The sequence below is a fragment of the Poromitra crassiceps genome (genome assembly GCF_964638095.1).
Source record: "Poromitra crassiceps genome assembly, chromosome: 1".
Lineage (NCBI taxonomy): Eukaryota > Metazoa > Chordata > Actinopteri > Beryciformes > Melamphaidae > Poromitra > Poromitra crassiceps.
This window is the reverse complement of record NC_139623.1, coordinates 16,955,367-16,967,616: the sequence shown is the minus strand read 5'-3', so window position 1 is coordinate 16,967,616 and position 12,250 is coordinate 16,955,367. Positions and strand designations below refer to the sequence as shown.

Below are 12,250 nucleotides of genomic sequence, written 5' to 3'. Positions count from 1 at the left end.
TGTGTGCTAAAGTTACATAACCATAACCATCGCACACGCAACTCAAAGCTGTTTCCCATTAACTGAATATGGCCAGGTGTTGCACAACACGCTGATCAGTCTGTCCATTCCGGTAACGTTACAACGCTGCTAATGGGGCTCTGTTTGATTCTGTCTGTCCCACTGATGACATCATCAGTGATGTCATAAATTACTCACACACACACACAAAGTCCCAGTGATGATGTCATCAGTGATGTCATAAATTGTCAGATCATCAGTGAAGTCAGAGGCATCGTGACATAATCAGTGATGCACACATACACGAGACACACACACACACACACACACACGTGTGTGTGCGCGCACACACACACACACACACACACACACACACATGCACAAGAGACAGACAGGCACACGCACACACACACACACACACACACACACACACACACACACACACACATGCACACACAAACAAACACACACACACACACACACACACACACACACACACACACACACACACACACACACACACACACACACACACACACAAACACAAGAGACAGACCAGTGGGCAAGCCCACCCCCTTCCCTCTGATGATGTGGAAGTGAATTGAAAAGCTGTAGTTCCTCGAATGGCCACTAGGCGTCGGGGGCAGTAGGCATTCCCCCCATGTTAAAATGCTCATCTTTGGAACAGGATTAAACATCTTTCCAGTGAGGGGCAAAACACGGTTTTGGTCTATATAGCTGATTTCACCTTTTCATAACAACTGTAGAGGGCTTTTTTCGGTCATTGATTGTATAAATTGTATTTGTGTGAAATGGTTTGATATGTACATACATGTATGATGTTCTCTTGCTGTATATTCACACAAATTGTTACATTTTGTTTGTGGTTCATTATAACCTATGACCGAAAATAAACCATTCATTCATTCATACTGTAGAGGGGTCATTTTTTATATAACTCGTCCGTTTGGAGTAAAATAGATGATAGAAAAGGGGGTGATTGACAGATCGCCTGTCCAGTGATTGCGCAGCTTGCCGATCACGGACCAATAGCAGGTGGAGCTGCGGCTCTGGGAAACTCCCATCTCACGTGAGGTGCCAAAGGACTCAACCCATTTCCTCCCAATCTGCTGACGAAAAATCAAGATGGTGACGGCCAACGTTTCAACTCCAAACGGGAGACCAAGATCATATTATTTAGGTCAGTGAGACAGACACACACACTGATGTCATCAGTCTGAGGCTCACGAGAGAGACTGAGGAGGCTCACGAGAGAGACTGAGGGAGAGGGGGAGAGAGACTGAGGGCGAGGGAGAGAGAGGAGAGGGGGGAGACTGAGGGAGAGAGAGAGGGGGAGAGAGACTGAGGGAGAGAAGAGAGAGGGAGACATTTTGCACGCCAATAGGGCAGGCAAGGCCACACAGCAGCTGAGCTTGTGGGCAAGGCCGCGCAGTGGCCGAGCTGCGAATGCGAGCTAGCTGCGAATGCGAACTGCAGGGCCAGCTCAGCAGGCTGCATAACGGGCGAGGCCGCACAGCGGCCGAGCCTAGGAATCGATGCCTAGTAGGTTAGAAATGCATACTGTATTTCTTTTTTATTTAAATGTTTTTTTCCCGATTTTTTTATCCCATTTTATCCCCCATTAGTGCTCACTTGATTTCTCAATCCTGGTTGCTACTCCATCCTCTGCCGATCTGGGGAGAGCCGAGACTGGCTCCATGCTTCCTCCGAGACATGGGCAGTCAGCCAGCCGCTTCTTTTCACCTGACAGAGGAAGCTTCACCCATAGGACATAGCACGTGGGAGGTTCACGCTATTCCAACCAGTTCCCCTCCCTCTGACCAGGCGCCCTTAACGACCAGAGGAGGAACCACATTAGCAACCAGGATATTGCATGTTTTTGTGAAGGGGGTTCCTATATGAAGGAAACCCCCGGGAGGCACGGGGAGAACATGCAAACTCCACACAGAAAGGCCCTTTTGACGACCCCACCCGGGCGGTGGGCACTCGAGGATATGCGGACGGGCACGCATTCCTTCAGCGTTCACATCGTCCCAGGTGGGAATCGAACCCACGACCTTCGAGCTGTGAGGCGCTAGTGCTTACCACTGCACCACCGTACCTCCCATACTGTATTTCTACCTCTGTTTTCCAGGAAGTAAAAGTAATGGGAGTTAATTTCATGGGGACTTTAAAGATTCTATAAAAAGTAGGCTATATGTCTCTAGGGTCGTGGGTGGAGTGTTTGTAGGTCAGTTGTATTGGGCCAGTCTAGGTGAAAAGTACGAAGGTAATATACTGCAAAGACGGATAAAGCAGCAAGCATTCAAAATGCATTGGGTTAAGCAAAACATAAACTAAACTACAACTTCAACTAAATGAGCTTGTAGCACTGCATGGTATATGTTGTACTGTAGCACTGCATGGTATATGTTGTACTGTATTAGCTTGTAGCACTGCATGGTATATGTTGTACTGTAGCACTGCATGGTATATGTTGTACTGTAGCACTGCATGGTATATGTTGTACTGTAGCCTGCATGGTATATGTTGTACTGTATTAGCTTGTAGCACTGCATTGTATATGTTGTACTGTATTAGCTTGTAGCACTGCATGGTATATGTTGTACTGTATTAGCTTGTAGCACTGCATGGTATATATTGTACTGTATTAGCTTGTAGCATTGCATGGTATATGTTGTACTGTATTAGCTTGTAGCACTGCATGGTATATGTTGTACTGTATTAGCTTGTAGCACTGCATGGTATATGTTGTACTGTATTAGCTTGTAGCACTGCATGGTATATGTTGTACTGTATTAGCTTGTAGCACTGCATGGTATATATTGTACTGTATTAGCTTGTAGCACTGCATGGTATATGTTGTACTGTAGCACTGCATGGTATATATTGTACTGTATTAGCTTGTAGCACTGCATGTATAACCAGCGGTGCCTCAGGAGGTCCCTGAAGATCATCAAAGACACAAACCATCCCCACAACAGCCTGTTCTCCCTGCTACCCTCAGGGAGGAGATACAGGGTTCCAAAAGCACGCACAAATCGCTTGAGGAACAGTTTCTTCCCGCAGGCCACGAGACTCCTTAACATACACAAATAGTGTAGTAGTCGTACCGTACCGTACTGCAGCTGCTACCATTATGTATGCCTAATGTTTAATTGTATGTCTAACAAGGTACATGCTATTTGCACCTGTATGTCAATTACGTCGAATTTAAAATGTCTGAACACGTCTAACGTATGCACAATGCCTAATGTTTAATTGTATGTTTAATAAGGTACATGCTATTTGCACTGTATGTCAAATACGTCGAATTAAAATGTCCGAACATGTCTAACGTATGCACATAACATGTGCACCTATGTGCAATGAATATGCCACTGACTTGTCTTATCGCTATTCTGCCTCATTGCCTATTGCTGCTTAGTATTGCTTATTGATGCCTATTTCTTATTGCCTATTGCTCATTGCTTGTTGCCTATTTGTACTATGTCGTAAACGGAGTCCACAGCACAAGAATTTCACACGTGATACTTGTACCATGGAGTGACAATAAAATCTTGAATCTTGAATCTTGAATGTATATGTTGTACTGTATTAGCTTGTAGCACTGCATGGTATATATTGTACTGTATTAGCTTGTAGCACTGCATGGTATATATTGTACTGTATTAGCTTGTAGCACTGCATGCATGTATATGTTGTACTGTACCTTCAGACGATCTTCTGATGCTCTGGGACTGGGTGGCTGCACTGGGTGACAGAGTTTCAACTGCAAGATGCCAGGAAAACACTGTATCAAACACAAAACTGCTTTCCAAAACTTCCCAAAAGTATGTGATGTGTCATTCAAGTAAAAAGGAAATAAAGTGACTTCATCAGATGGCATCAGATATAGCATAACATCAGATATAGCATAACCAAAACTTAATTTCATCAAATAGACTGGACAAGACAAAGACAAAGACAAGGGAGACTGTCTTCATGGTTTATACTGAGCTTGAGAGAAACGGTTTCAGTGCATATAATATAAAATGCAGAGTGCATTTTAATTTGTGCTTAGCAATAGGCTAGGCAGAGAAATGGAACTGAATGAATATCAATCTAATGACTGCAAAATAGCTAGTATTTCCACATTAAATGTTCAATCTTCCCAAAACCCATTTGTGAATAATAGATTTTGGAAACATGTCTGCTTGAATGTCAGATCCTGGGTATGCACACACATCTACAATGACACAGCTACTCTCCAAGACCATTTATAATCTATCTTAGCAGCAGCTTACAGCAGGAAGGTAATCAGCTCAATAAAGATGATATATAGACTCTTTAACGCTCCAGCTAACAGAATAGAAGCAGTGTGGATGCCCGGCTTGTGAGGAAGAACCCCTGGCTCACGAACAGACAACATGGCCACCGTGCAAGCGAGAGAACGGCTAAACATAACAACACACTTGGCATGGGAGTAACCTGCATGAGGGAGCATAGTCCGCCATTTTACATCATGACGTACGTGTGCCGAAAGTCAAGTGAGGCCGATACTTCAGAACAGTGACTAATACTGAACGTCACATTTACTGCACTTACCTTGTTTTTTTTCCTTTAGTGATCATTTGTGAAAGAAAAGAAAACTTAAACAAAGCACAAACAAATCAATCAAATAAAGCAAAAAGTAAAGCCTAAGAGCACTTGAGTAGAGTCTTTGTTCTTGAAATAATAGATGAAAATCAAACAGGAAGAGGGCACTGCATTAAAACACAACCAAACTGGCCACATTTAACGGCTGGCACCGGAGGTCTAAGTCTCCTCCACTACATCCATTCTTTTTTCATTTTTTTTACAATTACTTTCAACCGCTTGTTTTACACTTAGAACTTGCATGCACAGATTCTTTATTTTGCCATGAATCTTATTCACAGAGAAGGACTGCTTTAAAGTCGAACTGAAAAACTGAAAAACGAACTTTTGATGTGAAAAAGTGTTAAAAACTAAAGAAATTAGATTGTTGTGATTTGTTTTGCACACATTATTAAATAGGTGCACTGCATACCCAGGTATTTGAACTAAAAGAAAATAAAAGTCATTCTTGGGTTCAGCTCGACTTTAAGGCCAAATATTTTTTTCAAAGCGCCTTTTGCAAAAGTGAGAGACAGGCAAGTACAACCATTAAATTCTTCTGTGAAAGATTGAACTATCCACAATGCATTTGTTTTGGAAAAATATAATGTATGTATAATGTAATGTAAAAAATAATAATGATTTGTGTATGACTAAGGCTTTAAAGCAGTCAACTCCAGCAAAGAAATTTCCCCTACCGATCACTGAACTCGAAAAATGAGGCCCACTGAAGTTTAGAAAGACAATTTGGTCTACTCAAATGTTCTTAGCAAGCTTACTCTAGTTGCCTGTGTTGTAATGGACAGAGCTGTCGTCAGTCTATGGTGTGTACTGTGTTAGATGGGAGCTAGTTGGGGTCTCCGGGGGATTTTGGAGGAGCAGTAGCTAATTCTAAGCAGGTCTGGGCTGCAGGACTAGTCAGGATAATGAAACTCAAAATCTGGAAATGTGCACAATGAATCAGTCTCCAAAATGTGAAAAGGCACAATCAGCAGATAGAATGAATAGGTGGCATAACTGATAGACTGTGCCTTTAGCCTGGTTAAAACCATCCAGATAACGGGATCTCACATACTCTTTCGCTCTACGTATCAGTCTGGACTTCCAGCCGTCCACAGCAATTTCAGTGGGTGGGAGTACTTACCTTGACAGACTTCAGTCAATCAACTTAGTCAAATCTAATCCAAATCTACTCAGAAGAATGGCTAAAATGTCTCTTAGTTGAGAAACTCCACTGGTGCATACTCTTGTTCTTGTTTAGTTGTTGTTATCGAGTCTAATTCTGCAATAATTGCACTTACGGCTGTTTACTCTACTAACGTTAACGTTATTGCTCGTGGCTTTGGGAGACGCCATTACTGTTTTACCCTGACTGGCCCAGACAGTCACGTCATCAACTACGATGCAATCCCTCATTGGCCCGGTTACATTGTAAGTTCAGGAAATCGATGTGGGCGGCTGGAAGTCCAGACTGATACTTCCAGTGAAACAGAAAGTGAGGATCCTGTGATGAGGATGGTTTTAACCCGGCTGCTGTGACTTTTCCAGATGAGAGCCACTGTTTGTGGTGTCAGACTGGGAGGAGAGAAGAGCTAAGTCGGAAGGTGGGGGGGTGGGGGTTTACTTGGAGTTGGATACTAAGTGGCTTGGAAGGGGATTGGAGGAGAGGAAGTGGTAGTGGAAGAGGGAGTATCTAAGAAAAAGTGGTTTCATACGTGTGGCGGCGTATTTAGCTCGCTAAAAACGGGCAGAGCGTGAGCCAGCAGCTGTGGTGGGCGCTGGGCCGAGCTGGGGTGGGCGTGAGGCGGTGGCCGGCGCTCCGGGAGCTGCAGTGAGGAGGAGGAGGTGGGTGAAGTGGGCGGGGTGAGTCGGGGGCGGGGTGGGGCTGAGGTTACCTGCGTGGTTCTCCTGCGCAGGGTGTTGGGGAGCGGAGGGCTCGGCCGTGGCTGCTGGACACGCCGCCACCAACGCCACGACCGCCTCGGCCACAGACTCGCTGCTGGGCTCCTCCCCGCTCACACTGGCTTCTGTAGAAACAAACACACTTTTTATTTCTTCTTTTTTCGGTATTGTATTGCATACAAAATGAGAGCAACAGGAAAAAGCCGGTTGCAGGGGGAGTTTAAACATTGATGTAGTAATGAACGTTATCCTGCTGCCCCAGAGTAACCTTAAAAGTAACCTTTAGGGGCCGTGTCCACAGGAAGCTGGTAGCACCCTTCTGCAATTCATTATGGATGGTAAGGATGTGCTAGGAGCGCTCCTCTTCCCAGCACTGGGCGCCTCGAGGAGAAAAAAGTTCCGCCTTTAGAGAAGAGCGCTGCTCCTCAATGTCACTTTTTTCGACAGCAGCAAATAAGCACTCCGCATGCGCTGTGTGTCTGTGCGCATTGGAAGCATAATATATACATATTATATATATATTATATATATATATATATATATATATATATATATATATATATATATATATATTATTATATTATTTATATTATATATATATATATATATATATATATATATATATATATATATATATATATATATATATATATATATACATGCGCTGTGTGTCTGTGCGCATTGGAAGCGCTCTGGACATGATTTCCAAAGCGCTCCGACCTGAATTAACCGCTTCCTGTGGACATGACCCCTAAGCGTCAAGTGGTGAGAGTCCAGGCTGTAAACATGATGTAATGTTAACACAGGTACTGTGGCAAGGCCAACAATATCTCTTATTTTGTTTATAATCTGAAAATCAATACCTTCAACTCAAGGCACTGTTGGAGTACAGTACAATTTATGGACTAACAAACTAAACTCACATCGGGGTGAGTAGATAACTATATTTTCATTTTTGGGTGAACCGAAGGGATCAATTTAATCAGTTTAGTATTGAAAAGAACCGGAGTTATAGTTGGGACAAAGTAGGATGGATGTGAGTTGAATCCATGAACCAAATGTGGAGGTGTAATGGCCGTTTCGGGCTATTTCGCCATACAAAACCGTCTTGCTAATGAAACCATAGTCAATTGCCTTGTAAAGCCTGAGATATTGGACTTGCGACACTGCAGACCTGCTGCCTTTTAAAAATGGTGCTTTTGGAGATTCCTTTTAGTTTAACAAGTGAACAATGTCTAAAGCTAATGCTCGCAGTGCATGCACTCACTTACCTGGCACTGTAACTTGAATGATCTCCCCATCTGGAGGCTCTGTTTTAATCCTTTTCAAAGCAAGGCAATCTCCTGAGGGACCTGGGGAAAGGGGGGGGGGGGGGGTTGAATAGTTCACTGTGTAAACGTTCAGTTAGTGTGTAGCAGTGGCTTTTATGACTATGTTTAATATGTTTAAGTGGGTGATAGAAGTTGTTACACATGGCTAGACTGGGAAATTGTCTTTAGTGATTTCAGAGGATGCATTACTATGAAACTTGGATCTGTTGCCCAGGGGGTTGAATATGGTCATAACAAGGGGCATTAAGTTGTATAATGTAGAAAATCATTGAAAAATCATTGTATTTATTTGCACTTACCTGCTTCACAATCTGCCAAGGGACTCACACAAGCACTCGTTGATCTGTGAAATGAAATGAAAATGTGAATCCAACTGCCAAAATAATAAGAATTAAAAAATACTGGGGCATATGAAGTTTACTGAATGCAAGAGTGCAGAATATTCTGTCACACAAAATGGGTCGTGGGCAGCGACATGAATCACTTCCTTGTATTTTTCGATAGTTACTACCACTTGTGATGCATAACCTGAGTCTAAGACAGGTGATTTCACAGGAAATCGAGAACAAGAACTCCCTAATGAGGCCAAATGAACGTAATTATGTGAGAATTATGTTTATCAGAGTTTATTTCACAGTGGCATATTAATGATCCTTCAAGCAGCATCTTTAAACTGCAGCTGATAGGCACTGTGAGTGTTGCGGGTTAGAAGCGCAATAGGAATTGGCTGCACATGCTGGTTTCAACAGGGTCAATGACTAAGTTAAGTTATCCTTTATTTATCCCCATGGGGAAATTCATCCTCTGCATTTGACCCATCCTCTACTAGGAACCTTCCTAGAACTAGGAGCAGTGGGCAGCCGCAGGAGTATTAACCCTAACATACACGTCTTTTGGTGGTGCAAGGAAACCGGAGCAACCGGAGGATACCCACATGAAGATGGGGAGAACATGCAAACTCCACACAGAAAGGACCTGGGACGGAACGGGGTTCGAACCCGGGACCTGCTGTGAGACAACAGTGCTAACCACTGAGCCACCATGCCGTCCTGAGGCGAAGGGGGTTAGTGTGTGAGGGTTGTTTTCTGACCTGCTGCTGTGAGGATTGCTGAGTAGCTCCACTGTGGGGGGCAGGATGAAGAGGTTGTCAGGGAAGCCGTCTTCAGCCATAGAGCCCAGGTCATGCCTGCCCTCCTCCCTGGCAATCTTGCCGGCAGCTTTGACAAACAAGAAAGCAGAGGAGATAAGCCAAACGCTGCATGCCATTAGCAACAGACATGTCTGGGGTGTGACCTGACAGCCAGGCGTTTCTGTTATCCAATTCAAATCAAGCACACATCATATATGGTAAGAATTTCCATGCATACATAGGCCTATTTCACATCCCACCCAAATCAGCCATTTTGTGTCTAAAAGGCAGGAAGTAAAACAGGTGCAAGCAAAACATTGATTAGAGCCCCGGGACTGGACCCATTTAGGTGTTCCAGTCCCGGGGCTCTAATCAATGTCTTGCTTGCACCTGTTTTACTTCCTGCCTTTTAGACACAAAACGGCTGATTTGGGTGGGATGTAGTCTCTCAAGCCAGACTGTCTCCCTTTTCACGGGGGCCATTTTGTGTCGAAAAGGCAGGGTAAACACAGGCAAAACACTAATGAAGATTTCCAACTTCCATGGGGCGGCTTTAGCTCAGGAGGTAGAGCGGGTCGGCCAATGACGCAAGGGTTGGCGGTTCGATCCCCGCTCCCTCCCAGCTGCTGTCACTGTGTCCTTGGGCAAGACACTTAACCCGCCTTGCTCCCGATGGTGTGTAGGCACCCTGCATGGCAGCCTGCCGCCATCGGTGTATGAATGGGTGAATGTAGACTATCTACTGATTGTAAAGCGCTTTGGATAAAAGCGCTATATAAATGCAGGCCATTTACCATTTACCATTTACCATGATTGGAAGAAATGTAGAAAGAGGATTGGAAGTTGGACACCCTCATTACGGTTTTGCTTGCACCTGTGTTTACCCTGCCTTTTCAACACAAAATGGCCCCTGTGAAAAGAGTCTATTCACGCCCACAGAACATGGACAAAGGAAGTTTGGGGAGAAAAAATGCTTCAGACCGGAGGAAGTTTGTACCGATGTCGGTGATTGGAGAAATACGTATTCTCCAATCACCTAGGACATCCCCCTATCATCATTATTTTCGCTGAGTTTCCCTTTCCATTTTGACTAAGTTTTCCCAGCTCAGCATACAGATGTTTAAGCGCAAATTATGCTCAAGCGAAATCGCCGGCGCTGACTGCGCCGAGGGGGTCACCGCAGCTGGCCGTCCTAACGGCGCAGCTCGGCGGAGGGTGCGTGCAGCTCTTCGAAAATGTGACTCCGCGGCGTCAATGCGGACGTGACGTGACCAGCACGAGAGCTGTGATTGGCCGTTGCCTTGGGCCGCGCACATATCCGCTGATGTACTTATTGTGAGGAATGAGGAAATGCCATTTCCTCATTTAACAGTGCTTGTCCCTAATCTAGCAAAGCCTTCTGCAGGCTCACCGAAATAAGTTTGGAAATAGAGGGACAATAAAATGTCCCCCCACCGAAATGATTGCAAGTTCTTGGTAAACGACACGATAATGTCATATCAAGCCACCTAGTGTTTTGGACGTGTACCGCAGACAAACGCGCCGAGTTACGTTCGAGTATGCACAGTCTCGCTGTCGCCGCTAGTTGGCGGCAATGCTCCAAGTTGAGTAGGGCTGGGTATTGGCAAGGATCTCACGATACGATACGTATCACGATACTTGGGTCACGATATGATTGTATCACGATATATTGCGATGCGATACATATTGCGATATATTGCGATATTCTACAGAATTTACTCAAAATTAAATAATAGAGCTAAAGATACAACACACTGTGTACCACCCAGGTAGTGTAATAATATGTACATCACTTTATACTGATAAGTTAGTGGACAAATTTAGTCAAAACTACTGAGTGTTACTGAACGCATCGATATGGGAAATATCGATACAGTATCGATTAGGGGTGGGAATCACCAGATGCAGAGGCCTGGCATGGCATGGCCTGCAAATTTTTTTTTTTTAATATCGCGATACTTGGCGTCCAAGTATCGATACAGTATCGGGAAATAAAATATTGCGATATATTGCCGTATCGATTATATTTGAGGCTGCGCAGAACCCTGTCAGCAGCTTTAGACGGAAGCATTTCAAAATTGCGAGAGCCAACCGTCTGTTTTAAGAGACTAGGTGGGATGTGAAATAAGCTAATGGAATGTTATCATCATGATAATTATTTTTCACCCTAAGCTCGTCTACTAGAGATCTTCACGACTGCGTTTCCTGAGTTGCGAAAATAATTCACAGATCAATAATAAAAAATCGTCATTAGTTGCTCTAATAATGCCCTAATGAACAAGAATCATTCATTTATACGATTTGTTGCTGAAAAGATCCTTAAAATAAAATATAAAATATATATTAGGGGTGGGGGAAAAAATCGATTCACCTAAGTATCGCGATTTTTAATGTCACGATTTTTTGCATCGATCTTTTATTCCAGAATCGATAATCGCAAAAAAAAAAAAAAAAAAAAAAAAAAAAAAAAAAAAATTTTTTTTTTGGGTGCTTGCAGTCAGGCCACTCACTGAACAGCAGGCCAGGCGCCGCCTACTGGTTTACTAGTGGTTTTATTACTTTATTAGTTAGTCTGAAGTAATAATTACACTTCAGGGTTAAAGTGGGTGCATCTCATTGTAAAATTGGACCTCAAACGGCCCAAATCTGGCTTCAAACGGCCCAAATTTCACGCGCGTTGGCCCATATCGGCCTGGCCTGCTTGGTATCTAATGCCCGGCCTGAATTATGATCCCAGTCCGCCCCTGTTTTTAACTATATCGCCCAGTCCTACTCATGATATATAATATACAGTCTCTAGTGTATGATTCAACTTTTCCCATGTTCTAATCTAGTGTAAAAAAGCAAACAAACTGAAAAAAGAAAAGAAAAAAATAAACAAAAATCGCAATAAATCGTAATATCAAATCGCAATAATCGTAGAATCGCAATACTTAAGAATCGCAATATAAATCGAATCGGCACCCAAGAATCGTGATAGTATCGAATCGGGAGATAAGTGAATCGCCACAGCCCTAATATATATACTGTGAATTTACGTCATAACGATAAAAAAATCATTAAGGTCAGATTAGAAAAGATGGGTAAACTGTTCTATTCTATAAACTCTATTACTATTCTATAGATAAATAAAAAAGCAGATAAACTGAGTTTAAGATGATTTATCCTCCACTCCATCCCTGGCACAGATAATATACAAGCAAATTTCCTGCCAGTTGTCTGACAGATT

General features: G+C 43.4%; 1 protein-coding gene across 3 annotated transcripts in view; it reads right to left on the bottom strand.

Moving 5' to 3' along the window:
• The window catches only part of gtf2ird1 (GTF2I repeat domain containing 1), a 100,875-nt gene that overhangs the window by 15,779 nt on the left and 72,846 nt on the right, over positions 1-12,250 (bottom strand). For all 3 annotated transcript variants that reach the window (XM_083635367.1, XM_083635366.1, XM_083635368.1), the window contains exons 11-15: positions 8,962-9,088; positions 8,171-8,214; positions 7,812-7,892; positions 6,534-6,665; positions 3,734-3,793 (exon numbers count right to left, since the gene is read on the bottom strand). In XM_083635367.1, coding sequence (XP_083491493.1) covers positions 3,734-3,793; positions 6,534-6,665; positions 7,812-7,892; positions 8,171-8,214; positions 8,962-9,088 — 444 coding nt within the window. The remainder of the gene's footprint in view (positions 1-3,733; positions 3,794-6,533; positions 6,666-7,811; positions 7,893-8,170; positions 8,215-8,961; positions 9,089-12,250) is intronic.